Source organism: Oncorhynchus mykiss, chromosome 9, assembly GCF_057628025.1.
Source record: "Oncorhynchus mykiss isolate SJ-2025 chromosome 9, ASM5762802v1, whole genome shotgun sequence".
Lineage (NCBI taxonomy): Eukaryota > Metazoa > Chordata > Actinopteri > Salmoniformes > Salmonidae > Oncorhynchus > Oncorhynchus mykiss.
The window spans coordinates 64,420,538-64,448,244 of NC_143030.1; the positions used below are offsets into that span (position 1 = coordinate 64,420,538).

The 27,707-nt window shown below is 42.6% G+C and overlaps 3 protein-coding genes across 21 annotated transcripts in view; all 3 read right to left on the minus strand.

Annotated features, from left to right (window-relative positions):
* The window catches only part of LOC110532524 (lysine-specific demethylase 5B-B), a 29,086-nt gene extending 27,880 nt beyond the window's left edge, over positions 1–1,206 (minus strand). For all 12 annotated transcript variants that reach the window (XR_016483375.1, XR_016483373.1, XR_016483374.1 and 9 more), the window contains exon 1: positions 839–1,206. Coding sequence is in view for 7 of the 12 variants with exons in the window: in XM_090184991.1 (XP_090041117.1) it covers positions 839–991 (153 nt within the window). In the remaining 5 variants the exon portion in view is untranslated. The remainder of the gene's footprint in view (positions 1–838) is intronic.
* Positions 1,207–5,585: 4,379 nt separating this feature from the next.
* Positions 5,586–10,978, minus strand: LOC110532526 (tubulin alpha chain). The gene is made up of 5 exons (XM_021616509.3): positions 10,618–10,978; positions 8,896–9,121; positions 7,087–7,235; positions 6,259–6,939; positions 5,586–6,146 (listed from the first exon to the last, which is right to left on the minus strand). The coding sequence occupies exons 1-5, from the start codon at positions 10,618–10,620 to the stop codon at positions 5,847–5,849; spliced, it is 1,359 nt and encodes a 452-aa protein (XP_021472184.1). The 5' UTR covers positions 10,621–10,978; the 3' UTR covers positions 5,586–5,846.
* A 1,440-nt stretch (positions 10,979–12,418) lies between these two features.
* On the minus strand, positions 12,419–25,324 carry LOC110532527 (kelch-like protein 12). Of its 8 annotated transcripts, none has more exons than XR_002474846.3 (14): positions 24,827–25,111; positions 24,015–24,250; positions 23,472–23,489; positions 23,125–23,278; positions 22,579–22,796; positions 18,785–18,934; positions 16,297–16,411; positions 16,064–16,170; positions 15,793–15,988; positions 15,453–15,611; positions 14,447–14,545; positions 13,967–14,153; positions 13,669–13,858; positions 12,419–13,495 (listed from the first exon to the last, which is right to left on the minus strand). XR_002474846.3 is itself a non-coding variant. In XM_021616510.3 (13 exons), the coding sequence occupies exons 2-13, from the start codon at positions 24,195–24,197 to the stop codon at positions 13,369–13,371; spliced, it is 1,713 nt and encodes a 570-aa protein (XP_021472185.1). In that variant the 5' UTR covers positions 24,198–24,250; positions 24,827–25,302; the 3' UTR covers positions 12,419–13,368. The 8 variants fall into 8 exon arrangements, 2 of the variants coding, with proteins under 2 accessions (XP_021472185.1, XP_021472186.1); XR_016483378.1 differs by having other exon boundaries at positions 15,727–15,988; XR_016483376.1 differs by lacking the exon at positions 23,472–23,489 and having other exon boundaries at positions 24,827–25,302.
* Between the last annotated feature and the right edge of the window lie 2,383 nt (positions 25,325–27,707).

Genomic DNA, 27,707 nt, shown 5'->3' on the forward strand with positions numbered 1-27,707 from the left:
AATATTTTCCGATAAATCATTTAAGTTTAGGCTAAACCAAACAAGACTAATGAATACAGGTGATCCTTAGTTATGGGGAAGATAGAAGTTTGTCTGAATGACGTCATCAAAAACAACATTCAACAATAAACATCCCCCGTCTCCGTAACACTAACCGTACGACTGTTTGGCTTTGGCATTACCAGTGATACATAGTCAAGCAATTTAAAACGTTTTCCTGTTATTAACAATGTCTATTGTTTTCTCCCCTGACGACACAACTAGCCAATTTAGCAAGCTAGCTAGACATTAATTCCCACCTGCCAGTCCAGTTAGCTACTGTAACGTTAATGGACCATGTCAGTCTGTAGCTAGCTAATGTTATGTAAATGTACATTTTATTTATTGAAACGCTGTTTTAGGTAGTACTAACGATGGCTCGTTTGTCGTTTTTACACTAAACTGTGTAATTGTGCCAGATACTACTAGTTTGATCAGTCGTTAGCGAAAGATAAATCTCACGACTCGTTCAAATCAGTTAGCTAGCTAGCTTGCCGGTGTTGTACCGTTTCGTTTTCAGTTAAGCACCAAGATACATTTTTACCAACGTTTCCTGTTGCTACACAAATACACTCCGCTGGTCAGGTAGCTAGCTAATGTTATTAAAAACTAGCTAGATTATGTAGCTAGCTAAATAAACATTTGAATGATACACAAAAGAATCAGCAAAAAAAACCTTAATCCGCCATGTTGAAAATGTCCCTTTAAACCCCCCAGTGTATGGTAGATGTCAGTCTTCTTGTTGTTAAAATGGTTTTAAAGATTCAGTTGAACCATTCAGCAACTCGACCACACTTACCGGAGGCGGGCGGACCTTACAAATGCCCGTTTTTTCCGCAATTGGACGGATCTTATTTATAAAAGCAAAAGGATCGGCAAATTCCTCCCAGCTTGGTTCGAAGACTGGGCACTCCGGAGGTGGCTTGAACTCGTCCGGCCGAGGCTGGGTCATCTTCGTGGTCCAATCTTAGAGCTCAAACACAGGTAGGCTGATCACAACAATGTCACCTTGCTATGATCTGTCGGGAGGTCTATCCTTCTAATTTTCCAATGTCAGGTTCTCCAGAAGGCAATCGGGATCAACATACGAGGCAGTTCAGTCAAACACATACACACGCACAGCGAAACGAATGTTCTAAGGCAGTGACTACGTCCGCCTAAAAAAGTAGATACCATTTAGTTTTTCTAAAACCTCTTTATGTTTCAACTCATTTCTATGACCTTAGAAATCAACCCTACTTCATGTTAGACATTTTAAATCAATATAAATTACAGGATTTTATTACATGGATTGTGATTACTCTAAGATATAGTTCTAAAATTATTCAAATTTGTCATGCACACATGAATATATAAATATGCAAATACACGTTTGTTTTGACACACCATTGTGTTGAATTTAGTATATAATTTACACAGAATTATGTAATGTTGAGATGGAAAGATGGAGGACATACATTATATATACAAAAGTATGTGGACACCCGTTCAAACTAGTGGATTTGGCCATTTTAGCCACACCTGTTGCTGACAGGTGTATAAAATCAAGCACAGAGCCATGCAATCTCCATAGACAAATATTGGCAGTATAATGGCCTTACTGAAGAGCTCAGTGAATCAAATTTATTTATAACTCCCTTTTTACATCAGCTGATGTCACAAAGTGGTCTACAGAAACTCAGCCTAAAACCCCAAACAGCAAGCAATGCAGATGTAGAAGCACGGTGGCTTGGAAAAACTCCCTAGAAAGGCAGGAACCTAGGAAGAAACCTAGAGAGGAACCAGGCTCTGAGGGGTGGCCAGTCCTCTTCTGGCTGTGCCAGGTGGAGATTATAACAGTACATGGCAAAAATTTTGAAACATTCATAGATGACCAGCAGGGTCAAATAATAATAATCACAGTGGTTGTAGAGGGTGCACCAGGGCAGCACCTCAGGAGTAAATGTCAGTTGGCTTTTCATAGCCGATCATTCAGAGTTAGAGACAGCAGGTGCGGTAGAGAGAGAGTCGAAAACAGCAGGTCCAGGACAAGGTTGCACATCCGGTGAACAAGTCAGGGTTCCATAGCTGCAGACAGAACAGTTGAAACAGGAGGAGCAGTAGCACGACCAGGTGGACTGGGGACAGTGACTTTCAATGTAGCACCTTCATAGTATGCCACCTTTACAACAAGTCAGTTCGTCAAATGTCTGCCCTGCTAGAGCTTCCCCGATCAACTGTAAGTGCTGTTATTGTGAAGTGGAAACATTAAGGAGCAACAACGGCTCAGCCGTGAAGTGGTAGGCCACACAAGCTCACAGAATTGGACTGGTGAGTGCTGAAGCACGCAGCACGTAAAAATCATCTGTCCTCAGATAAAACACTCACTACCGAGTTCCAAACTGCCTCTGGAAGCAACGTCAGCACAATAACTATTTGTTTGGAGCTTCTTGAAATGGGTTTCCAAAGCCAAGCAGCCGCACACAAGCCTAACATCACCATGCAAAATGCCAAGCGTTAGCTGGAGCGGTGTTAAGCTTGCTGCCATTGGACTCTGGAGCAGTGGAAACGCGTTCTCTTGTGTGATGAATCACACTTCACCATCTGGCAGTCTGACGGACGAATCTGGGTTTGGCGGATCCCAGGAGAACGCTACCTTCCCCAATGCATAGTGCCAACTTTAAAGATTGGTGGAGGAGGAATAATGGTCTGGGGCTGTTTTTTATGGTTTGGGCTAGGCCCCTTAGTGAAGGGAAATCTTAACGCTACAGAATACAATTACATTCTAGAGGATTCTGTGCTTCCAACTTTGTGGCAACAGTTTTTTATTTTTCAATTGAACCTTTATTTAACTAGGCAAGTCAGTTTGGGTAAGGCCTTTTTCTATTTCAGTATGACAATGCCCCCGTGCACAAAGCAATGTCCATACAGAAATGGTTTGTCGAGATCGGTGTGGAAGAACTTGACTGACCTGCACAGAGCCATGAACTCAACCCCATCGAACACCTTTGGGATGAATTGGAACCCGACTGCAAGCCAGGTCTAATCACCCAACATCAGTGCCCGACCTCACAAATGCTCTTGTGGCTGAATGGAAGCAAGTCTAAATATACTAAAGTATATCAAAAGTAAAAGTATGAATCAATTTAAATTCCTTATATTAAGCAAAGCAGACGTCACCATTTTCTTATTTTTTTAATTTACGGATAGCCAGGGGCCCACTCCAACACTCAGACATAATTTATAAAAGATGAATGTGTTTAGTAAATCCGCCAGATTAGAGGTAGTAGGGATGACCAGGGATGTTCTCTTGATAAGTGCGAGAATTGGACCATTTTCCTGTCCTGTTAAGCATTCAAAATGTAACGAGTACTTCTGGGTGTTATGGAAAATGTAGGGAATAAAAAGCACATTATTTTCTTTAGGAATGTAGTAAAGTAAAAGTTGCCCATGGGGCACTCGGTTCACAACGTTGACATCACCATGGGGCACTCGGTTCACAACGTTGACATCAGCAAACTGCTCACCCACACAAAGGACGTACATGTTGGTCTCATGTTTCTTAGGCTGAAATAAAAGATCCCAGAAATGTTCCATATGCACAAAAGGCTTATTTCTCCTATATTTTGTGCACACATTTGTTTACATCCCTGTTAGTGGGCATTTCACCTTTGCCAAGATAATCCATCTAACTGACAGGTGTGGCATATCATAAACTGATTAAACAGCATGATAATTACACAGGTGAACCTTGTGCTGGGGGCAATAAAAGGTCACTGCAGGAATGTCCACCACTGTTGCCAGAGAATTTAATGTTCCTTTCGCTACCATAAGCTGCCTCCAACTTTGTTTTAGAGAATTTGGCAGTATGTCCAACTGGCCTCACAAGCACAGACCATGTGTACCCATGCCAGGCCAGGACCTCCACATCCGGCTTCACCTGCGGGATGGTTTGAGACCAGCCACCTGGACATCTGATGAATCTGTGGGTTTGCACAACCAAAGAATTTCTGCACAAGCTGTCAGAAACCGTCTCAGGGAAGTTCATCTGTGTGCTCGTCGTCCACACCAGGGACTTGACCTGATTGCCGTTCGGCGTCGTAACCGACTTCAGTTTGCAAATTCTCACCTTCGATGGCCACTGGCACACTGGAGAAGTTTGCTCTTCATGGATGAATCCTGGTTTCAACTGTATGGGGCAGATGGCAGACAGCGTGTATGGTGTCATGTGGGCGAGCGGTTTACTGATGTCAACGTTGTGAACAGAGAGCCCCTGGTGGAGGTGAGGTTATGGTATGGGCAGACATAGGCTACGGACAAAGAACACACTTGCATTTTATTGATGACAATTTGAGATACCGTGATGAGAACCTGAGGCCCATTGTCGTGCCGTTTTTCTGCCGCCATCACTTCATGTTTCAGCATGATAATGCACGGCCCGTGTTGCAAGGATCTGTTCACAATTCCTGGAAGCTGAAAATGTCCCTGTTCTTCCATGGCCTGCATACTCACCAGATAAAGTATGTAACCCATTGAGCATGTTTGGGATGCTCTGGATCAATGTGTACAACAGTGTGTTCCAGTTCCCGCCAATATCCAGCAACTTTGCAAAGCCATTGCAAAGGAGTGGGACAACATTCCACAATCAACAGCCTGGTCAACTCTATGCGAAGGAGATGTGTTGTGCTGCATGAGGCAAATTGTGGTCACACCACATACTGACTGGTTTTCTGATCCATGCCCCTATCTTTTTTTTAAGGTATCTGTGACCAACAGATGCCTCTCTGCATTCCCAGTCATGTGAAATCCATAGATAGGGCCTAATACATTTATTTCAATTGACTGATTTGCTTATATGAACTGTGACAAAATAACATCTTTGAAATTGTTGCGTTTAGATTTTTGTTCGGTGTATCTGAAACGAGCCACTTACGATTTCCCACATGGCCGTTCTGGACCTCTGCCACATCAAAGCGTGCACACGGTTTTCGTGACGTTGTCAGCAAACCCATCTATAGTATTCTCTCAAATGATACTCCTCGCTTCCTCCTCGTCTTCTTCTCCAATGGGTTTTGAGAAGGAGACGAGGGAGGACGGCAGGAATATGCATTGAGATCGTCCCATTGTTTACTACCGCGGAAGGATATTTTCAGGTGACTCCACCACTACCGGAACTTGTTCTTTAAATAGCCCCGATGGAGTATTTTGATTGGATGTGGCCACTAAGTGGGCGAGCACTGAGGGGTTTGTAATCATGCATGATACATTGTAACAGTTTTGAGGCTAGTCACAAATTATAACGTTAGCGATCTTCGGTAGGCTATGCGCTCCACAGACCAGTAGCAACAGTCATTAGCTCACTGAATGCAACCAGCAATGGGTTACTGTTTATTATAAACTCATAATATACTGTTAGTAAACTAAATATAATCCTTTAATAAATTATTACTGAAACAGAACATGTCACCAGAATGTGGGTCAGGTTATACAGTCTACTCCGGGTAAGGCTTGGCCCAGCTGTAACATGTTCTTCATCATGAATTTCAATGAAATATGCAGAGAAATTGTTTTATTGCGCAATATTGTACACAGACGGACTTTATTCAGAAGCTGAAAGCCATTGCGATTGCAAAACATGGCACTTTGGAATTGACACATTAACAGGGCATTATTAAACAAGTGTATTTGGCTGTCCATACGTTTTTTACAACTTGTTTTGGTTCAGGGCAGGGAGATACAACAATGAATTGTTACAAATAGAAAGAATACAAAGAAGACGGAATAATACATTTTTAATGGACAGGTAGGACATCATGGTTCTTCGGTTCTCAATATTCCTCGCCTGCTTCATCATCATCAGATTCTGTGCTTGTTCTGCCCAGCTCTTCATAATCCTTCTCCAGACAAGCCAGGTCTTCTCTGGCCTCGGAGAACTCTCCCTCCTCCATGCCCTCACCTACATACCAGTGCACAAAGGCACGTTTGGCATACATGAGGTCAAACTTGTGGTCCAAACGGGCCCAGGCTTCAGCAATGGCAGTGGTGTTGCTCAGCATGCACACAGCCCTCTGGACTTTGGCTAGATCACCTCCAGGTACAGCAGTTGGGGGCTGATAGTTGATCCCAACCTGATTAGATAGAATAAGAAAAATAAATCAATTACTCTTTAGACCGAGAACGAAATATAGTACTTATCTATTGCAATATAAATCATATGCGGGAGACAATTATGTTCCTTACCTTGAAACCGGTGGGGCACCATTCCACAAACTGGATGGAACGTTTGGTCTTGATATTTTGAATGGCAGCATTCACATCTTTGGGCACCACATCTCCACGGTACAGCATACAGCAGGCCATGTACATGCCATGGCGAGGGTCACACTTGACCATCTGATTGGATGGCTCGAAACAGGCAGTGGTGATCTCAGAGACGGTCAGCTGCTCATGGTAAGCCTTCTCAGCGGAAATGATGGGCGCGTAGGTGACCAGGGGGAAATGGATGCGGGGGAATGGGACTAAATTGGTCTGGAACTCTGTGAGGTCAACATTCAACGCACCATCAAATCGTAGGGATGCAGTGATGGAGGAAACAATCTGACCGATCAATCTGTTGAGATTGGTGTAGGATGGACGCTCAACGTCCAGGTTGCGGCGACAGATGTCATAGATGGCCTCATTGTCCACCATGAAGGCACAGTCGGAGTGATCCAGGGTGGTGTGGGTGGTCAGAATGGAATTATATGGCTCCACCACAGCTGTGGACACTTGGGGAGCTGGGTAGATCGCAAACTCCAGCTTTGACTTCTTGCCGTAGTCAACAGACAGGCGCTCCATCAGCAGAGAGGTGAAACCAGAGCCGGTGCCTCCTCCGAAGCTGTGGAAGATGAGGAATCCTTGCAGTCCTGTGCACTGGTCAGTCTAGGGAGAAAAACTATTGATCAACACTAGGGATGCACAATATATTGGCCTTAGCCAATATATTTTATATTAGCCTATATTATTAATATATTATGACTCAAATCCTTCCTTTGACTGTATGACAAAGATCAGGTCTTAATGTGATACCATTTTACGGATACGCTCCAGGACCCCGTCAATGATCTCCTTCCCCACGGTGTAGTGTCCACGGGCGTAGTTATTGGCTGCATCCTCCTTTCCAGAGATGAGCTGCTCAGGATGGTAGAGCTGCCTGTACATCCCAGTCCTGACCTCATCTGGGGGGAAAACAATTACTCTTCAACAAATATAGGACATCAACAGGAAATGTCACCTGAATTACCACAATTGTTGATTTGCTCTTGGTTCCCAGTCCTGTGCTCAGATTATTTTGTAGTCTGTAAAGCTGTACTTTGCGTCTTCCAGCAGTGTAATGTAGATGCACAATTTTCAGTGGCGTAAAGTAACCAAGTAAAAATACTTTGAAGTACTACTTAAGTAGTTTTTTGGGTATCTGTACTTAACCTTGCTATTTCTATTTTTGACTACTTTTACTTTCACTCCTCTACATCCTAAAATAAAGATATACTTTTTTACTCCTGATAAATTTTCCTTGACACCTAAAAGTACTAATTTCATTTCGAATGCCCAGGCAACAATATAGTCCAATTCACGCACCTATCAATATAACAGGTCATCCCTTCTGCCTCTGATCTAACGGACTCACTCAATCAATATAGCATGTCCTCATCCCTTCTGCCTCTGATCTAAAGGACTCACTAAATCAATATAATATGCTTGTAAATTACGTCTGAGTGTTGGAGTATGCCTCTGGCTGTCCGTTATTTAAACGAAACAAGAAAAGTATGACAATTGTGTACTTTTTCCACCACTGACAATTTTAACAATCAGGATTTCTAGCATTTATTAATGTTCCATAGAACACTTGTAGATGTGTTACAGTGGAGTTAGTGTTTTGATTAATGCACACTACTTACCATATACTGGAGCTTATCAGCAGCCCCACCATATTATGTAACATGAATTTAACTATTTATTACTTGGCAAGGGCTACTGCAGCCAACTTGTCTGTACTTTGGAGCAGCATATACTGTGTGTGGGCTTTCTTTATTAGTTAATTTTATTTGTTGTTGGCCCAGTTGTTATTGTTGTGAAAGTTTGGAGTGTGTATCATTAACAAACATTTAATTTATTCAACATTTTAAGATGTACTATGCAGAAATCATTCTGCCATTTCCTGTTTGCAAAAATTCTAATAGTTTCAGTTTATGTGACAAAACAAGCAAGTATAGCATAGAGAATCATTGTACCATCAAAATCGCTGTGAAATATATTTTCCATAACCAAAAATATTGCATTTTCAGCTGTTTGATGCTGGGGTACAAAACCAAAAGTAAATGACGCAAAAACTAAACTTAAAAATGGGAAGCATAGAAACGCCGCACATGCAACAGATCTACCGCTTCTTAGACTTGCGTTCAATGAGAATGACAGATCTATAACTCCCATTTCTATGTTAATTTTGTTGGGTCGCCCAAAAAGTTACATATTTCAGCTTTAACTTAAACTTTCTTTTCATCTTTGTATCAATATTATACACCACCACTTACCAATTACAGCTGGCTAGGTCCACAAACACAGCACTTTCTACAAGCTTTCCTGAGTCACGCTCACTGAAGAAAGTGTAAAAAGGGGTCATCACCGCCACCACCAATGGTCTTGTCATTTGAATACCATGCTCCATCCAGCACAGGTCCCCGCCCACATGAATTCATTCCCAATTAGCACTCCTGACTGGCCCATGAGTATGGATATGCATTTACACTACACATGTGTAATCACACACACACGAAACATGGATGATGGATGGCGAGAAAGAGGAGAATAAAACAAAAGGTTACAATTGACTTTGCTTACCAACCACCGTTGGCTCCAGGTCCACAAATATGGCCCTGGGAACATGGCGGCCAGAACTTCCGGTGTGGAAAAAAGTGTTGAAGGGGTCAGTCCGGGAATTAGGCCCCTGATCCTCTTCATTGAACACTCCATCAGGCCCCACACCGTGTTCCAAGCAGAAGAGTTCCCAGCATGCATTGCCCGTCTGAACGCCTGCCTGGCCCACGTGGATGGAGATACACTCTCTCTGTTGGCCAAAAACAACAGCACGACTACTTTCTGTTCTTCAAACAGTCTATCTGAAGTGGAAAATACACAAACAGCAAAGCCCATTTTACCCAGATACTGTAAATCTGACTATATCAACACACAACAGTACAAGGAATTAAAGTATGCTGACATGTAGGATTTATTATTAACAACATTCCTGTATGTTATTTTTTCTAATTTTGCTGGTTGTTACAGCTCAGTAAGCACAGTCATAACTGAAGAGGGCTGAATTAAATGTTGATCGAAAAGGGAAAACCAGAAATAAATCTATCCAGGGAAAAATCTACATGTATCCATTACCACATGGTTCAAGTCATTAAAGGTGATTCCAAAAGTAGAGAGCAATACAGTGGCTCCAAATTTAAAGTAACCGTGGCACTCTAAATAATGATCCTAAAGGTCCTGAACTCAAATAAGGTCAAAGGATTTATTCCTTTGATGATCGGTTTCCCACACACAAATTGACTCTAGCATTGGACTATACTCAGGTTTTTTTTTAGTCCAGGACTAGGCTTAATCTCTCTGGAAAACTGTACCAAAGTGTTTATAAGAAATCTGACAGACACATGTCTCAGCATGTCCAGATTTGTTGTCTTGGCTCTGGATCCCAGGGGGAGGGGATTCTAGGTTCTCAACAAGGTGGTAATCAACTGACATTTGAAAAGCAAGTGGCATCTGTAAAATGTAACACTAAAATGCTGTGTAATAACACATTGTCACAAAGAAAAATAGAACTCCTAAATCGTGAATAGAAAGTAAATTATTGTATGAGGATGACACGAAAGGGGCTTTGCATGCTTGTTATACTTTGAATGGCTGATTCTTGAGAAAGCAAATGGCCTCTCTCTGGTAATCATGCATTGGCCCATAGACTGTACACTAGCCTACATTTTCCTTTATGTACACAATTGGTATAGGAAAATAGTGTATCACGACATTGCTTTCCTAGACTCTTGCCTAAATATAGGTAAAGTAGGCTGTTTTAACAAAATCATTTGCCATTTGAAGGTTAAAAACTTAATGAAAGTTTGTCAAGCATGTGACCCAACCAACTGCGTCTGCCCCATACCACCCACCTATCTGCTTCTTCACCAAGGCTCAACAGATTCCTCGGATTCCTCTCTTGCAGCCACAGTATGCATTCCCGCACATACTGTATTGCATTGTTATAATAACGTAGTAACAAACGATAAACTTTATAAACGGATACATTCAAACGGAATGGATAGATGGTAGGACCAGGTTGAGGTTATGGACATAAGGCAATAAAAAACTGAATGTTTTTAATTTTTCAAAGGAAACCTCTCAAATCGTCGAGTAAAGGTTGGTCTAAAGACTGCGTGAACATTACATTTGCCAATGAGGATGGCAAATATGAATAATAACACCGAAATGGGGAAAATGTACTTCCCGTATTTAGAATTTCAATGCAAAAAGTAAAAAATTAAGAAGTTATGTAAATTGCGCACATACCATTTCCCCCTGTCAAGATTCAGATGATTGAAGACGCGTAAAAACGGTTGAAATGTTTTATTCTCAACACACAGTAAAGGCGCAAAAACTTTTGCTCCAGCTCCGTCGACAAAGACGAGTTACGTGTCTCCGCCAACACAGCAATGTCATGCACCAGTTGAATGCGAGGAGTGAGTTTATAGCCTGGGTCTGCGATGCACACCGCCCACACACTACTGAAATACCTGAGAACTCTAGTCGAATTGTCATTGGATCCCAGTGGTGATGTGACATCAAAAAAAATGTGATGTTACTGAACTCAACATTATTTTAATATATGTGATTTGGTTCATACTCCATCTACAGTACCAAAAGTTTGGACACACCTGCTCATTCAATGGTTTTTCTTTAAGAACAGCTCAAATAAGCAAAGAGAAATGACAGTTCCATTACTTTAAGACATGAAGGTCAGTCAATGTGGAACATTTCAAGAACTTTTAATGTTTCTTCAAGTGCATTTGCAAAAACCATCAAGCGCTATGATGAAACTGGCTCTCAAGAGGATCGTCAATGGAAAAGAAGAGCCAGAGGTAACTCGGCTGCAGAGGATAAGTTCATTAGTTACCAGCCTCAGAAATTGCAGCCCAAATAAATGCTTCACAGAGTTCAAATAACAGACACATCTCAAAATCAACTGTTCAGAAGAGACTGCGTGAATCAGGCCTTCATGGTCAAATTGCTGCAAAGAAACCACACCTGCTTAAGTGGTGACAAGGTCTGCAATTTATTTAGAATTCAAGGCACACTTAACCAGCATGGCTACCAAAGTGATACGACATCCCATCTGGTTTGGGCTTAATGGGACTATCATTTGTTTTTCATCAGGACAATGACCCAACACACCTCCAGGCTGTGTAAGGGCTATTTGACCAAGAAGGAGAGTGATGGAGTGCTACATCAGATGACCTGGCCTCCACAATCACCTGACCTCAACCCAATTGAGATGGTTTGGGATGAGTGAAGGAAAAGCAGCCAACAAGTGCTCAGCATATTTGGGAACTCCTTCAACACTGTTGGGCTTCCGAGTGGTGCAGCAGTCTAAGGCACATCTCAGTGCTAGAGGCGTCACTACAGACCCTGGTTCAATTCCAGGCTGTATCACAACCGGACGTGATTGGGAGTCCCATAGGGTGGCGCTCAATTGGCCCAGCATTGTCCGGGTTAGTGTTTGGCCGGGGTAGGATGTCATTGTAAATAAGAATTTGTTCTTAACTGACTTGCCTAGTTTTTTTTTTAACAGTTTTTTGGTTAATACAGGATTCCAAATGTGTTACTTCATAGATGGTCTTCACTACTATTCTACAATGTAGAAAATAGTCAAAATAAAGCAAAACCTTTGAATGAGTAGGCGTGTCCAAACTTTTGACTGGCACTGCACATGTAGATATTGTTGGAAATTTGTGGGGGGGGGTAGCCTGGTTTGAACTGAACCAGGGCCTTGGGGCAGTCCGTTACTAAGCACTTATCAAGGATCACAAGACTACACCCTCTTTTGGGAAACACATCCCTGCCCCCCCCCCGAACATCCTCCCACACCCGATAGTCCCACAGACATCAATGCAGCTAGCTTGGTGATTAGCCCAACCAGGACTCAAACCCGGGTCCCTGCGAGTGTGACAGTCAGTCCAACAACTTAGCCATTAAACCAAGAGGTCCGAAACCCTTGACAAATTCACTGGGCTTTTACTAGAGGTCACAACAGTTCACTTCAACATTGAATTCCACATTGCATTACAGGAATAACTGAAAACAAATAAAGTCATACATTATCACAATGTTTATTCACTTTTTCAAGTAACAACAAAAGACTCCTCAGGATTTTGTACTTGCCCTGGATAATAGAAGTCAAGTCATTTTGCTTGTCCAAACAAATCCACTATGGGCAAATGCATGCACCATACGCACATCTTCAGTGGAGTCAATTGCAGGGGACAGAGATTTTGACAAGATGACAGAAACAGCAAAAGAGCAAGGAACCATCTGCAGTCCACAATACAATTATGGTGCTTTCCCTAAAATGTCATTCATTTGAATATCTTTGATACATTGAAAATAATGACCGTCAGGTAAATGACAATTCTTCAATAAGTGATTTGTTTCTAAAAGCGCTTTATACAGAATTACAAAATCTACAAAGGGTTTACTGTCTGACTGAAAACCTGGCAAATGCTAAATAATCATCATACTTGATGGCATGACAACAATCACAGTCCTAATGAGGCATCATGGATGTTCAGTTCAATGTGGGCCACAAGGGCATAAGGCATATAGCAGCAGAAAACTGGAGTCTCTTGTTTCTTCTGCTCCAACGGTTCATAACATAAGTAGAGAAATATATTGCACTTTAAAAGATGAGTCAAAAATCTCATGGGTAACCATGGCAACAGCTACCACAGTGTGTCATGCGACCGAGTGGGTTGGGAAGGATGTCTTCTTGGAAGCAACAACTGTTGATGAAGAGACTGAAACAACTAATCACTGTTGTACACCCCCTGTCCCTTATCACACAGAAGTAACTAAGCTCAGATGAGAAAGTCTGATGAATAGAATCAAGAGACTTCCGGGAGGACATATAACAACACACTGGCCTCCAAGTGAATAATCCCTCTGTTGTGCCATAGTAGTGGCAAGTAAATATCAGATTCAGGTTCAGGACTAGATGACTGCCCTCCTCTGCTTCACCCAACCTTTGAGGTTGTTCTGAGGTAAATCTCACTTCTCTCGGAGGACACACACTCCTGCATCACAGCGCTGTGTGGCCATGGAGGTGACCACCTCCCAGCTGTCAATAACAGGGTCATAACACTCGATACTGCTCAGAAGGGAGTTTCCATCATACCTAGAGAGGGCAAAAGAGTACAGGGGAGGATGAACAATACATCATATGGCTGTGTTCAATGACATAAGTCGCATGCTTATCGAGAACTGGACCATAAAGAGATTGCATTCATGATTCAGATTTATTACAATTTTATCTAAGCAAGAATAATATAAATCAATTAAGAGTCATACATAATGTATATTAATGATCCCTTCAGTATCTCTTAATACTGAAGTCGGTTGCAGAGCCGTGGTCGAGTGATAACACTCCCGGGTCTATGCACATGTACAACGCTTAGCCGGAGACAGGGGTTCAATCCCTGTGTCCTCCCTTCACTCTGAATCTCCTCTTCACCTGTCTCCCTCATTGTTTCTCATCTGTCTGTCATTAAAAGCAATAAACATATGAAAGGAAAGTGAATTTACACTTTCCTAAAAATAAATGTAAAAAAGATAAAATTCTGAGCAGGGTTGGGATGTTTAGGCTTACCCAGCTATGGCGTAGAGTCGTCCCCGGAGGACGGTAGCTCCTACGTAGCAGCGGGGAGTGGTCATACTCGCTACCGTGGTCCAATAGTCTGTCCTAATGTTGTAAACCTCCACCGAGTCGAGGTGCGCTGTTCCATCGAAGCCTCCCACCACATATATGTGATCATTGAGCAAGGCTACACCGGCCCCTGTAACAAAGGGCGGCAGGGTAGCTTAGTGGTTAGAGTGTTGGAGAAGGTACAAATCTGTCGTTCTGCCCCTGAACAGGCAGTTAACCCACTGTTCCTAGGTCGTCATTGAAAATAAGAATTTGTTATTAACTGACTTGCCTAGTTAAATAAAGGTAAAATTTAAAAAAATATATAAAATAAAAATTGTTTAAAAAAAAGAGTATAGGCCCTTCAGACATACTAACCATAGCCATATGTAAATAACCATACTGTATATAATCTATACAGCCCTCATACTTAGGAGTACTCACCTGAGCGTTTGGTGGCCATGGGGGTAACATTCGTCCAATGACCTGTGTGAGGGTCATACCGCTCCACTGAATTGAGGATATTCAATCCGTCGTACCCACCTGCAATAAATTACATACACTACATGACCAAAAGTGTGTGGACACCTGCTCGTCAAACATATAATTCCAAAATCATGGGCATTAATATGGTGTTGGTCCCCCTTTGCTGTTTTAACAGCCTCCATTATTCTGGGAAGGCTTTCCACTTGATGTAGGAGGAATAATGGTCTGGGGCTGTTTTTCATGGTTCGGGCTAAATATATCCCACATTGGTGCGGGGACTTGCTTCTATTCAGCCACAAGAGCATTAGTGAGGTCGGACACTGATTTTGGGCGATTAGGCCTGGCTCACAGTCAGCGTTCCAATTCATCCCAAAGGTGTTCGATGGGGTTGAGGTCAGCCCAGTCAATTTCTTCCACACCGATCTCAACAAACCATTTCTGTATGGACCTCGCTTTGGGGCATTGTCATGCTGAAACAGGAAAGGGCCTTCCCCAAACTGTTGCCACAAAGTTGGAAGCACAGAATTGTTTAGAATATCATTGTATGCTGTAGCTTTAAGATTTCACTTCACTGTAAGGGGCCTAGCCCAAACCATGAAAAACAGCCCCAGACCATTATTCCTCCTACATCAAACTTTAACAGTTGGCACTATGCATTTGAGCAGGTAGCGTTCTCCTGGCATCCGCAAAACCCAGAATTGTCCGTCGGATTTCCTGAAGAGTGATTCATCACTTCAGAGAACGCATTTCCACTAAGCTTGTCCAATGTCTATGGAGATTACATGACTGTGTGCTTGATGTTATACACCTGTCAGCAACGGGTGTAGCAGAAATAGCTGAATCCACCAATTTGATGGGGTGTCCACATAGTGTAGATCCTTACTAAGGTCAGTGGGGGAAGTGGGAGATATTTTAAATATTTATACACCAACACAAACTTAAACCAAACATCTTTAATACCCACCAAGACAGTATATAAGTCCACTAGCAACCACCAGGCCAGCCCCTTCCCTGGCTGTCTGCATGTCCCCAAGCATGCTCCACTGGTCAATATTGGGGTCATATCGTTCCATGCTGGTGTGACGGCGGCTACCGTCAAAGCCTCCAGCAACATAGATCATATCTGTGGGCAGAAAAGTGAGAAAAGAAATGTAAGGAAATGTTCCAACAACTTTTTGAAAGTCTGCATTAGAAAACACTTGCAGGGTTTTGTTACACCTGAGGTCAGTCAAACTCACTTCAGTGCTATTTGTTTTTGTAAACCCCATGACAATGAGGGCTGTCAATCAGAGAAGATCCTCTACCTCCGAGTGTTGTCGCCCCGGCAAGGCCACGCCGTACATTCATAGTGGCGACGGTGTACCAGACACCATCCTCGTCTGCCGTGTAGTCCAAGCACTCCACCGAACTAAGCCGTGATCGACCATCGTAGCCGCCAATCACATACACACGGTCATTGAGGGACACGGTAGCTACATAACGCCTTTTCCGAGCAATGTTCTGTAAAAACATGCTTGGGATAAGTTAACCATGATCAGAGAGCCAAAATATTTAATTTTAAAAAATGATACTTACAGGTAAAAAGCTCCACTCCTGAGTTTTAGGATCATACTTCTCAACGATATCTATAGGGGATTGTTGACTGCCAAATCCTCCAATAACCAACAGGACCTCCTTGGCACCTTGAAAGAGCAACACGGTAATCATCTTTTCAACATGAATAAGGTAGTAACTTCCACTAAGCTTGTCTTGTATCCCTATTATTAGGACAAGAAAATCAATCCAAAAAATGGAGATCAGTACTGTACCTAATCTGGCTTGGGTGCGTGGCCCCTGCATCTCACTCCTCAGCTCTGGTCTAAGGTGGAATTTCTTGGCCTCATCCACAAGGTCTCGGCAGGGAAGACTGCATCGAATAAGGGGCTGGAACACATCACAACATATACAGTACTTTATCAAGACAGTAATAACACCTCTGCTCAACACTTGAGGCCTGTTTCCCAGACGCACACCATAAATCATTCTCAATGAAGAGTTTCCATTGAAAGAGGATTTCAAATCAAATGTTATTTGTCACATGCCAAATACAACAGGTAGACCTTACAGCGAAATGCTTACTTACAAAGCCCTTAACCAACAATGCAGTTAAGAAAATACCTTTAAAAAAAGTAATAGATAAGAAAAACAAATAATTAAAGAGCAGCAGTAAATAACAATAGCGGGGCTATATACAGGGGGTACCGGTACAGAGTCAATGTGTGGGGTCACAAGTGTCGAGGTAATAACGTACATGCAGGTAGGGTTATTAAAATGACTATGCATAGATAATAACAGAGAGCAGTGTGGGGGGGGGGGGGGGGGGGGTGCACAAATAACCTGGGTAGCCATTTGACTAGCTGTTGAGGAGTCTTATGGCTTGGGGGTAGAAGCTGTTTAGAAGCCTCTTGGACCTAGACTTAGCGCTCCGGTACCACTTGCCGTGCGGAGCAGAGAGAACAGTCAGTCTATGACTAGGGTGGCTGGAGTCTGACAATTTTTAGGGTCTTTCTCTGACACCAACTGGTATTGAGGTCCTGGATGGCAGGAAGCTTGACCCCGGTGATGAACTGCACTAACCTCTGTAGTGCCTTGCGGTCAGAGGCCGAGCAGTTGTCCTACCAGGCAGTGAGGCAACCCGTCAGGATGCTCTCGATGGTGAAGCTGTAAAACCTTTTGAGGATCTGAGGATCTATACCAAATACTTTCAGTCTCCTGAGGGGGAATAGATTTTGTCGTGCCCACATCACGACTGTCTTGGTGTGCTTGGACCATGTTAGTTTGTTGGTGATGTGGACGCCAGAAACTTGAAGCTCTCAACCTGCTTCACTACAGCCCCGTTGATGAGAATGGAGGCGTGCTCAGTCCTCCTTTTCCTGTAGTCCACAATCATCACCTTTGTCTTGATCACTTTGAGGGAGAGATTGTTGACCTTGCACCACACGGTCATGTCTCTAACCTCCTCCCTATAGGCTGTCTCATCGTTAACGGTGATCAGGCCTGCCACTGTTGTGTCATCAGAAAACTTAATGATGGTGTTGGAGTTGTGCCTAGCCATGCAGTCATGAGTGAACAGGGAGTACAGGAGGGGAACTGAGCACCCACCCCAGAGGGGCCCCCGTATTGAGGATCAGCGTGGCGGATGTGCTGTTACCTACCCTTACCACCTGAGGGTGGACCGTCAGGAAGTCCAGGATCCAGTTGCAGCGTGAGGTGTTTAGTCCCAAGGTCCTTAGCTTAGTGATGAGCTTTAAGGGCACTATGGTGTTGAATGCTGAGATGTAGTCAATGAATAGCATTCTCCCATAGGTGTTCCTTTTGTCCAGGTGGGAAAGGGCAGTGTGGAGTGCAATAGAGATTGCATCATCTGTGGATCTGTTGGTGCGGTATGCAAATTGGAGTCGGTCTAGGGTTTCTGGGATAATGGTGTTGATGTGAGCCATGAACAGCCTTTCAAAGCATTTCATGGCTACAGACGCCAGTAGTCATTTAGGCAGGTTACCTTAGTGTTCTTGGGCACAGGGACTATGGTAGTCTACTTGAAACATGTTAGTATTGCAGACTCAGACAAGTAGAGGTTGAAAATGTCAGTGAAGACACTTTTCAGTTGGTCAGTGCATGCTCGGAGTACACGTCCTGGTAATCCGTCTGGCCCTGCGGCCTTGTGAATGTTGACCTGTTTGAAGGTCTTACTCACATCGGCTGCGGAGAGCGTGATCACACAGTCATCCGGAACAGCTGATGCTCTCATGCATGTTTCAGTGTTACTTGCCTCGACGTGAGCATAGAAGTTATTTAGCTCGTCTGGTAGGCCCGTGTCACTGGGCAGCTCTCGGCTGTGATTCCCTTTGTAATCTGTAATAGTTTGCAAGCCCTGCCACATCCGACTAGTGTAGGAGCAGGTGTAGTACAATTCGATCATAATCCTGTATTGACGCTTTGCCTATTTCAGGGTTCGTCAGAGGGCATAGAGGGATTTCTTATAAGCTTCCGGGTTAGAGTCCCGCTCCTTGAAAGCGGCAGCTCTACCCTTTAGCTCAGTGCGAATTGTTGCCTGTAATCCATGGCTTCTGGTTGAGGTATGTCACTGGTGCTTCCTGCTTTAATTTTTGCTTGTAAGCAGGAACCAGGAGGATAGAGTTATTGTCAGATTTGCCAAATGGAGGGCAAGGGAGCGCTTTGTACACGTCTGTGTGTGGAGTAAAGGTGGTCTAGGCCTATGCTTACATCATGTGACCGTGTGTGGTCTAGCTGCCTCACCTCTGAGTCAATGACGTCTGTGATATAGCGCGGAGTGAGCAAAGGCATCCGCACATGCTCCAGCATCTCCGATAAATAAATCTCCCTCTCTTTCCTATTGTGTTTAACCCAATTCAACACTGCCTCGAATACAGGCTCCTCTGAGTCCACCTGCAAACAGAGACAACATGTATTCACAACCACACACCTTGACAACAACATGCTTGTTGTAATAACGGAAATCCCAAAGTATAACTACTCAAGGCCAAAAATGCATTCACTCAATCACTGATTTCTCCAAATCACTGAGATCAACTTCACTTCAAGAAGAACAAGTCAAAGTGACAGTTTTAATTAATGATGATGTAGATAGTTGACTAAGACAAATGGTTACAAAAAGAACAGAAAATTGTGCCTCTGACTTAACTACAGTTAAGTATTCACCCCATTGGCGTTTTCCTATTTTGTTGCATTACAACCTGTAATTTAAATTGATTTTTATTTGGATTTCATGTAATGGACATACACAAAATAGTCCAAATTGGTGAAGTGAAAAAAATAACTTGCCTAAAAAATAATAATAATTTAAAAAATGAAAAATGGTGCACGCATGTTTTCACCCCCTTTGCTATGAAGCCCCTAAATAAGATATCGTGCAACCAATTACCTTTAGAAGTCACGTAATTAGTTAAATAATGTCCACCTATGTGCAATTTAAGTGTCACATGATCTCAATATACATACATACATACATACATACATACATATATATATATATATATATATACACACACACTGCTCAAAAAAATAAAGGGAACACTAAAATAACACATCCTAGATCTGAATGAATGGAACATTCTTATTAAATACTTTTTTCTTTACATAGTTGAATGTGCTGACAACAAAATCACACAAATTATCAATGGAAATCAAATTTATCAACCCATGGAGGTCTGGATTTGGAGTCACACTCAAAATTAAAGTGGAAAACCACACTACAGGCTGATCCAACTTTGATGTAATGTCCTTAAAACAAGTCAAAATGAGGCTCAGTAGAGTGTGTGGCCTCCACGTGCCTGTATGACCTCCCTACAACACCTGGGCATGCTCCTGATGAGGTGGCGGATGGTCTCCTGAGGGATCTCCTCCCAGACCTGGACTAAAGCATCCGGCAACTCCTGGACAGTCTGTAGTGCGATGGATGGAGCGAGACATGATGTCCCAGATGTGCTTAATTGGATTCAGATCTGGGGAACGGACGGGCCATAGCATCAATGCCTTCCTCTTGCAGGAACTGCTGACACACTCCAGTCACATGAGGTCTAGTATTGTCTTGCATTAGGAGGAACCCAGGGCCAACCGCACCAGCATATGGTCTCACAAGGGGTCTGAGGATCTCATCTCGGTGCCTAATGGTAGTCAGGCTACCTCTGGCAGGCACATAGAGGGCTGTGCGGCCCCCCAAAGAAATGCCACCCCACACCATGACTGAACCACCGCCAAACCGGTCATGCTGGAGGATGTTGCAGGCAGCAGAACGTTCTCCACGGCGTCTCCAGACTGTCACGTCTGTCACATGTGCTCAGTGTGAACCTGCTTTCATCTGGGACGAGCACAGGGTGCCAGTGGCGAATTTGCCAATCTTGGTGTTCTCTGGCAAATGCCAAACGTCCTGCACGGTGTTGGGCTGTAAGCACAACCCCCACCTGTGGACGTCGGGCCCTCATACCACCCTCATGGAGTCTGTTTCTGACCATTTGAGCAGACACATGCACATTTGTGGTCTGCTGGAGGTCATTTTGCAGGGCCCTGGCAGTGCTCCTCCTTGCACAAAGGCGGAGGTAGCGGTCCTGCTGCTGGGTTGTTGCCCTCCTACGGCCTCCTCCACGTCTCCTGATGTACTGGCCTGTCTCCTGGTAGCGCCTCCACGCTCTGGATACTACGCTGACAGACACAGCAAACCTTCTTGCCACAGCTCGCATTGATGTGCCATCCTGGATGAGCTGCACTACCTGAGCCACTTGTGTGGGTTGTAGACTACGTCTCATGCTACCACTAGAGTGAAAGCACCGCCAGCATTCAAAAGTGACAAAAACATCAGCCAGGAAGCATAGGAACTGAGAAGTGGTCTGGTCACCACCTGCAGAACCACTCCTTTATTGGGGGTGTCTTGCTAATTGCCTATAATTTCCACCTGTTGTCTATTCCATTTGCACAACAGCATGTGGAATTTATTGTCAGTCAGTGTTGCTTCCTAAGTGGACAGTTTGATTTCACAGAAGTGTGATTAACTTGGAGTTACATTGTGTTGTTTAAGTGTTCCCAGCACTATGAAGACCAATGAGCTCTCCAAACGGGTCAGGGACAAAGTGGGGGAGAAGTACAGCTCAGGGTTGGGTTATAAAAAAATATCAAAAACTTTGAACATCCCACAGAGCACCATTAAATCCATAATTAAAAATGCAACAAACCTGCTAAGACCAAAACTCACAGACCACGCAAGAATGGCATTAATCAGAGAGGCAACTAAGAGACCAAACCTGAAGGAGCTGCGAAGCTCCACAGCGGAGATTGGAGTATCTGTCCATAGGATTGGAGATTGGAGTATCTGTCCATAGGACCACTTTAAACCGTACACTCCACAGAGCTGGGCTTTTTTTTTTCTTACCTTTATTTAATTAGGCAAGTCAGTTAAGAACAAATTCTTATTTTCAATGACGCCCTAGGAACAGTGGGTTAACTGCCTGTTCAGTGGCAGAACGGCAGATTTGTACCTTGTCAGCTCGGGGGTTTGAACTTGCAACCTTCCGGTTACTAGTCCAACGCTCTAACCACTAGGCTACCCTGCCACCCCTTTACGGAAGAGTGGCCAGAAAAAAGCCATTGCTTAAAGAAAAAAATAAGCAAAACATGTTTTTATTGACTTTGGGGGTGTGAATAGTTATGCACGCTCAAGTTTAGTTTTTTTTGTCTTATTTCTTGTTTGTTTCACAATAAAACATATTTGCATCTTCAAAGTGGTAGGCATGTTGTGTAAATCAAATTATACAAAACCCCCAAAAATCCATTTTAATTCCAGGTTGTATGTAAGGCAACAAAATATGAAAAATGCCACGGGGGATGAATACTTTCGCAAGCCACTTTAAGTGTATATTACACACATTTTGATCACAAAAACCGTGACAAGCAAAAGTCCTTTGAATTAATTGGTAAACTACAAATCAAGTCCCATGGTTACAATTATGTTTTTATACAGCAAGATATGCGCTGTGCGGTTAAACACAGGAATTTCCAGAGCACAAAGGTATACTTAAATCAGATTATTTTCTCCATAATTTCAGAGCCAGGTAAATCTGCAAAGGGGGCCCCATTAATAGAGATTACTGCAGGTCTACACTTGCACCTTTTCTTTCAGCTTCAGGTTTTTGAAGGACAATTTGAGACTTGTGAAAAGTATCCCCCTGAGCATTCAAAGATAACCGCGAATAGAGAAAATATGCACCTGAGGCAACATGACTGTGTGCTCTCTGAATTCAAAAATAAATTCAGTACACTATTCGACTTTGGTAACACTTTACATCGATCTGCTCTTATCTGTAGTAACACCATAATTACACTAGTAACATTGTATTAACATATTGTTACTTAGTACTTAAGTAATTATAGTTTAATTGCATTGAAATTGTTGTAATTACAAAAACGCAACTCCATTAATATGCAATTACAAGGCTACCTAATGAAACAACGATTATTACTATCGTAATTACAGCGTTACGACAAGTATAATAATACCTCACCAAATCCACTTTACTTACCTGGATTTCATCACATTTAACTAGTTTTTCAACCTCGTTCTGGCTGAGCAGCATAAACTCCTCATGTTGAACCACCTCAGGGAAGTGCTTCTGGGAGAAGAGTTCAGCGGCCTGCATCAGGTCAAGGCAATTGTGGGTCTCCGCAAAGTCACGAATGCCCAGGCAGTTTGTGGGATCAAGCTGACTATCCAGAAAGTCACAACAAGCTCTTTTTACTCCTGAGGAATACAAAGAAACATATAGACACATTAAGTGAGTGCAGTACATTCATTTTGTAAAATAATGTTGAAGTATTTAATTTGCTAGTTTGTTGACTTCTTGACAAATTAACAATGTTTCCACTATATTAGCAATACAATATAGCCAGTCATATTGCACAAACCTAATAAGGGAAGACGATGGGTGTGCATTTCCTTTTACAAAAGAGCAGATTTAGATTTAACTGACATACCGGTAGTTTATTCCACAGAGTAAATACAGTGGATGAACAGTAAAGTGCAATGGTGTCCAATGGTTCTCATATTATTTTTACATTTCTCAACTTACCTTTGAGCTGCAGCAGACAGGCAGCAGGAAGCAGTTCCTGGACATTCTCCACTGTGACCAAAACAGTCTCCGTGTAAACAAAGTCCAGCAGGATCTCCATGGTGGACGCAGTCAACCCCTGGATGTCTACAAAGGATTTCCCTTTCTCTGACAACTGCAAAAGCACAACGGCAAAGACAGACATCAGTTTAAATTACTGGTTAGTAGTCGCTCTTGCCAGACACAGGGCACTACACACTCATTGCAAAAAACATAGGCCTACTGATTCCTTGTGTTTACTATTTGTCATACTTGTGTAGGCAGCTGTGGATTATAGTCAGCTTTGTTAGTAAAAGAGCAATGCTCACCTGGGGATTCTTAGAGAGCTAAAAATGTTAAAGGAAAGAGAAACTAGGTCAACCGAGCTACAGAGAAAATTAGCATTGGACTATTTCTGCTATGCACTTTCATTGCTGTTTTGTGTTTGGGAATAGCCTAATATTTGAGGTAGGCCTATATAATCCACTCGCGTTTTTATTAAGCTATAAATAACCAGATGGCAGTCACACTGAAAGACATATTGCTCAAGGAAATTAATATCAGTATAATTTTAGCCTACAAAAATCTTAGCTGGGTTCTAAGCACAAGGGATACGTAGAAACTCTTTTGGGCATTGTCAACCTCTGAACCAGTCAAACAACTATTACCTGTCTCTTTTTGCATACAGAGAGAACCACCAGCAAACGTATTTATAAAGTTATTATCGCTGATGACACTGATGATCAGTCATCATTGGTCTTTTGTGGAAGTGCTCTCTCATATGTGTCTATCTAGGCCTAAATTAACTCCAGTCTTGTGCTTACTTTTTATTTGTATTTATTTAACCATTATTTAAATAGGCTTACAGTTACCTCGCTGGTGAACATGGCACAGAAGTAGTCACTGCAGGCTGCCAGGACAATACGGTGAACAGGAAAGTCGGTATTCTCCACTCTCAAAGTGATATCACAGAGTGTGTTGCTCTTACGAAGTGCGTTCATGGCATTGAGGATGGATTTGGCATGGGAGTTGGTCATGATGTCTTTGGGAGCCATTGTACTGTACTTAGAGTTCCTCAAGTTTCAAGAATCTCAACGTGCTGCAATATCTGGCAAAAAAGACAAAAGCGTCAACATAGTTTGGAGGCGAAGTGCAAAGATGTCAAAGTGATGACAAATTATATGGGACCTCAACCACTGATGTTCGCAGCTGCTCGCTGTGCAGGCAAAATACATTAATGTACATTTATTACAGTGAACAACATCGATATAACTAGATCTATTAGAAATCACTGCCCTGTCCCACACAGATGACCCGGGTTCAAATCCAGGTTATCGCATTGGTGCCTTGACCTGGATTCACGCAGCTAGTAAACTTTCCATTGTTTTGGCTAAACTGGCATATATCCAACTTGAGTTGAATTAGCTTTACTTTAGCCAACGACTTTAAACAAGATGTCACATTATAACTCAATATGTAACCATCGGCTGGTTATGAAAAGGCCAAATAGCCGCGGCTAACCGTAGCTAATTAACTAGCTAGCTACGAGTTATGCTAGCTGGCTAACTACATTTCAAATATTCACAAACTATGGGTAAAAGGTTTGAACGAATGTGACAGGTAAACTATCAAACAATCAACACGAATGGCACACCCAGTATCAATCAATAAAAACACTACCCACCACCTAGCTAGATAGCATTAGCAAGCAGACCAACTAGCGAGCTTGTTTGCTAGCTAACTCCAATGGCACAAGACTAGTCCAGACGTCCTAGTCACATTGGAGGATGCCAAATGTGATCCATAGTAGAGTGTGACTTCCTGCAATAGTGTGGGCTATTGCTCATTCGTTTTTCTAATTACTAACGTAAGCTAGCGGAAACAAAATATTAATTTCAAGAATGCCGCAACAACTGTATCTAACTAGCCAGCTATCCGCAGTCAATGTAGCTTTAGACAAAAACACTATACGTCACATACGTGCGCACACCTCGAATGTGCATTTTTAACTATTTAAAGTAAACTCTGAACCACTGCAAAAAAAACCTCAAACACTGAGAATTAAAAAATAGGAAAACGTTTTTCCTTAATCACAAATTAAGCTAAGGGTTTTTTGATTTACTGTTGTGACAGCCTGCTTGAAATAGTTGCGCTCGATTTAGACTACCGGGGGCACCGACTCATTATATGTGGGGTTTCGACCTTTATGAATAGTGCCAAAAGTGCAACATCGTGCACCACATTTGATTTATATTTTTTTTATTATTATTACGTTTCAAGAGAATATTTTGTCCCAGGGATAGTTTGATTGTGATACAAATATTTGTAAATTAACTTGTGGATCTACATTTCTGACATATTGGCAGATTGAGCCATGCACGTTTGCTCATCAATTTGACACAGTAAACTACCATTTACAAAATATAATATGCGTTTGTGAATCCTGTTATATATTTGATTCAGAAACCAAGGTGTATGATTGTCAATCTTGGTCCGATAGGCCCATACATAGACGTTTTAGGCACCACCCCTGTTATTGGACTGGATTTGTTAGCCTCATTCCTGACAGTTCAGTAATCTATTTTACTAGATAGGTAGGCCAATGTCAAGAAATGCCATACAACACTCCTTCCGTGGCCTCCAACTGCTCTTAAACGCTAGCAAAACCAAATGCATGCTTTTCAACCGTTCGCTGCCTACACCCGCACGCCCGACTAGCATCACCACCCTGGATGGTTCCGACCTAGAATATGTGGACATCTATAAGTACCTAGGTGTCTGGCTAGACTGTAAACTCTCCTTCCAGACTCATATCAAACATCTCCAATCTAAAATCAAATCTAGAGTCGGCTTTCTATTCCGCAACAAAGCCTCCTTCACTCACGCCGCCAAACTTACCCTAGTAAAACTGAATATCCTACCGATCCTCGACTTTGGCGATGTCATCTACAAAATAGCTTCCAATACTCTACTCAGCAAACTGGATGCAGTTTATCACAGTGCCATCCGTTTTGTTACTAAAGCACCTTATACCACCCACCACTGCGACCTGTATGCTCTAGTCGGCTGGCCCTTGCTACATATTCGTCGCCAGACCCACTGGCTCCAGGTCATCTACAAGTCCATGCTAGGTAAAGCTCCGCCTTATCTCAGTTCACTGGTCACGATGGCAACACCCACCCGTAGCACGCGCTCCAGCAGGTGTATCTCACTGATCATCCCTAAAGCCAACACCTAATTTGGCCACCTTTCGTTCCAGTTCTCTGCTGCCTGTGACTGGAACGAATTGCAAAAATCGCTGAAGTTGAAGACTTTTATCTCCCTCACCCACTTCAAACATCTGCTATCTGAGCAGCTGTAGCTGTACATCGCTGTAGCTGTACATAGTCTATCGGTAAATAGCCCACCCAATTTTACCTACCACATCCCCATACTGTTTAATATTTATTTACTTTTCTGCTCTTTTGCACACCAGTATCTTTACTTGTACATGACCATCTGATCATTTATCACTCCAGTGTTAATCTGCAAAATTGTAATTATTCGCCTACCTCCTCATGCCTTTTGCACACAATGTATATAGACTCTCTTTTTTTTCTACTGTGTTATTGACTTGTTAATTGTTTACTCCATGTGTAACTCTGTGTTGTCTGTTCACACTGCTATGCTTTATCTTAGCCAGGTCGCAGTTGTAAATGAGAACTTGTTCTCAACTAGCCTACCTGGTTAAATAAAGGTGAAATAAAAAAAACGAGGGCGGGGATTAGAGCCTCCCCCCCAAGGAGGAAATTCTGTTAACCTGAGTCGCGGTACACCAGCTCCCCACTGACACGAAATTATAATCCCCGACTATTTCTACAATGCATCTTCTTAAAATATTATTTTAAACCTAACCTTAATACGAACCTCAACCACACTGCTAACCCTATGCCTAACCCTAAATTAAGACCAGAAAGATATTTTTTGTTTTCGTGCATTTTTACAATATAGCCAACTTTGATTTTGTGGCTGCGTTATCTAGTGGAAACCCAGTACACCGGTCTATGGCCCGTGACGTACCCAGGAAAAACGTGACGTGACTAGGAAAAAGAGGTGAAGGAGCAGCGCCCTCTCAAATCGAACAGTAATCTGCGCTTTCGGTCATGTTGTATCGTCCAGAAATATACATATATTTTCCATAAAATACACTACATGACCAAAGGTATGTGGACACCAGCTCGTCTAACATCTCATTCCAAAATCATTGGCATTAATATGGAGTCGGTCCCCTCCTTTGCTGCTATAACAGCCTCTACTCTTCCGGGAAGGCTTTCCACTAGATGTTGGAACATTACTGCGGGCAGTGGCGGTTTTAGCTTGTATGGGCGAACCCCTCCTTCAGCGCCACCAAAAACAAAAACAGCACCATTTTACACTAACTGTATTTTTATTCAGACATTTGGAACAACACAAATAAATTATCAGAACATATAAATATATACAAACATAAGACTCATACATCAAAAAGAAGTAACAAAGACAAATGGAAACAAATTGTAGTATATAAATACAAATAAAAAGGGAAT

Coding starts and splice junctions, on each gene's coding strand:
- LOC110532527 (XM_021616510.3), bottom strand. CDS start 24,197: ATGGCTCCCAAAGACATCATGACCAACTCCCATGCCAAATCCATCCTC. Junction 18,935..22,578: donor TTAAATGTGATGAAATCCAG/GTAAGTAAAGTG, acceptor CTCTGTTTGCAG/GTGGACTCAGAGGAGCCTGT. Junction 15,612..15,792: donor CGGGGCGACAACACTCGGAG/GTAGAGGATCTT, acceptor TTCTGCCCACAG/ATATGATCTATGTTGCTGGA.
- LOC110532526 (XM_021616509.3), bottom strand. Junction 6,940..7,086: donor TGGAGCGTATCCGTAAAATG/GTATCACATTAA, acceptor TTTTCTCCCTAG/ACTGACCAGTGCACAGGACT. Junction 6,147..6,258: donor GGTGCCCCACCGGTTTCAAG/GTAAGGAACATA, acceptor CTATCTAATCAG/GTTGGGATCAACTATCAGCC.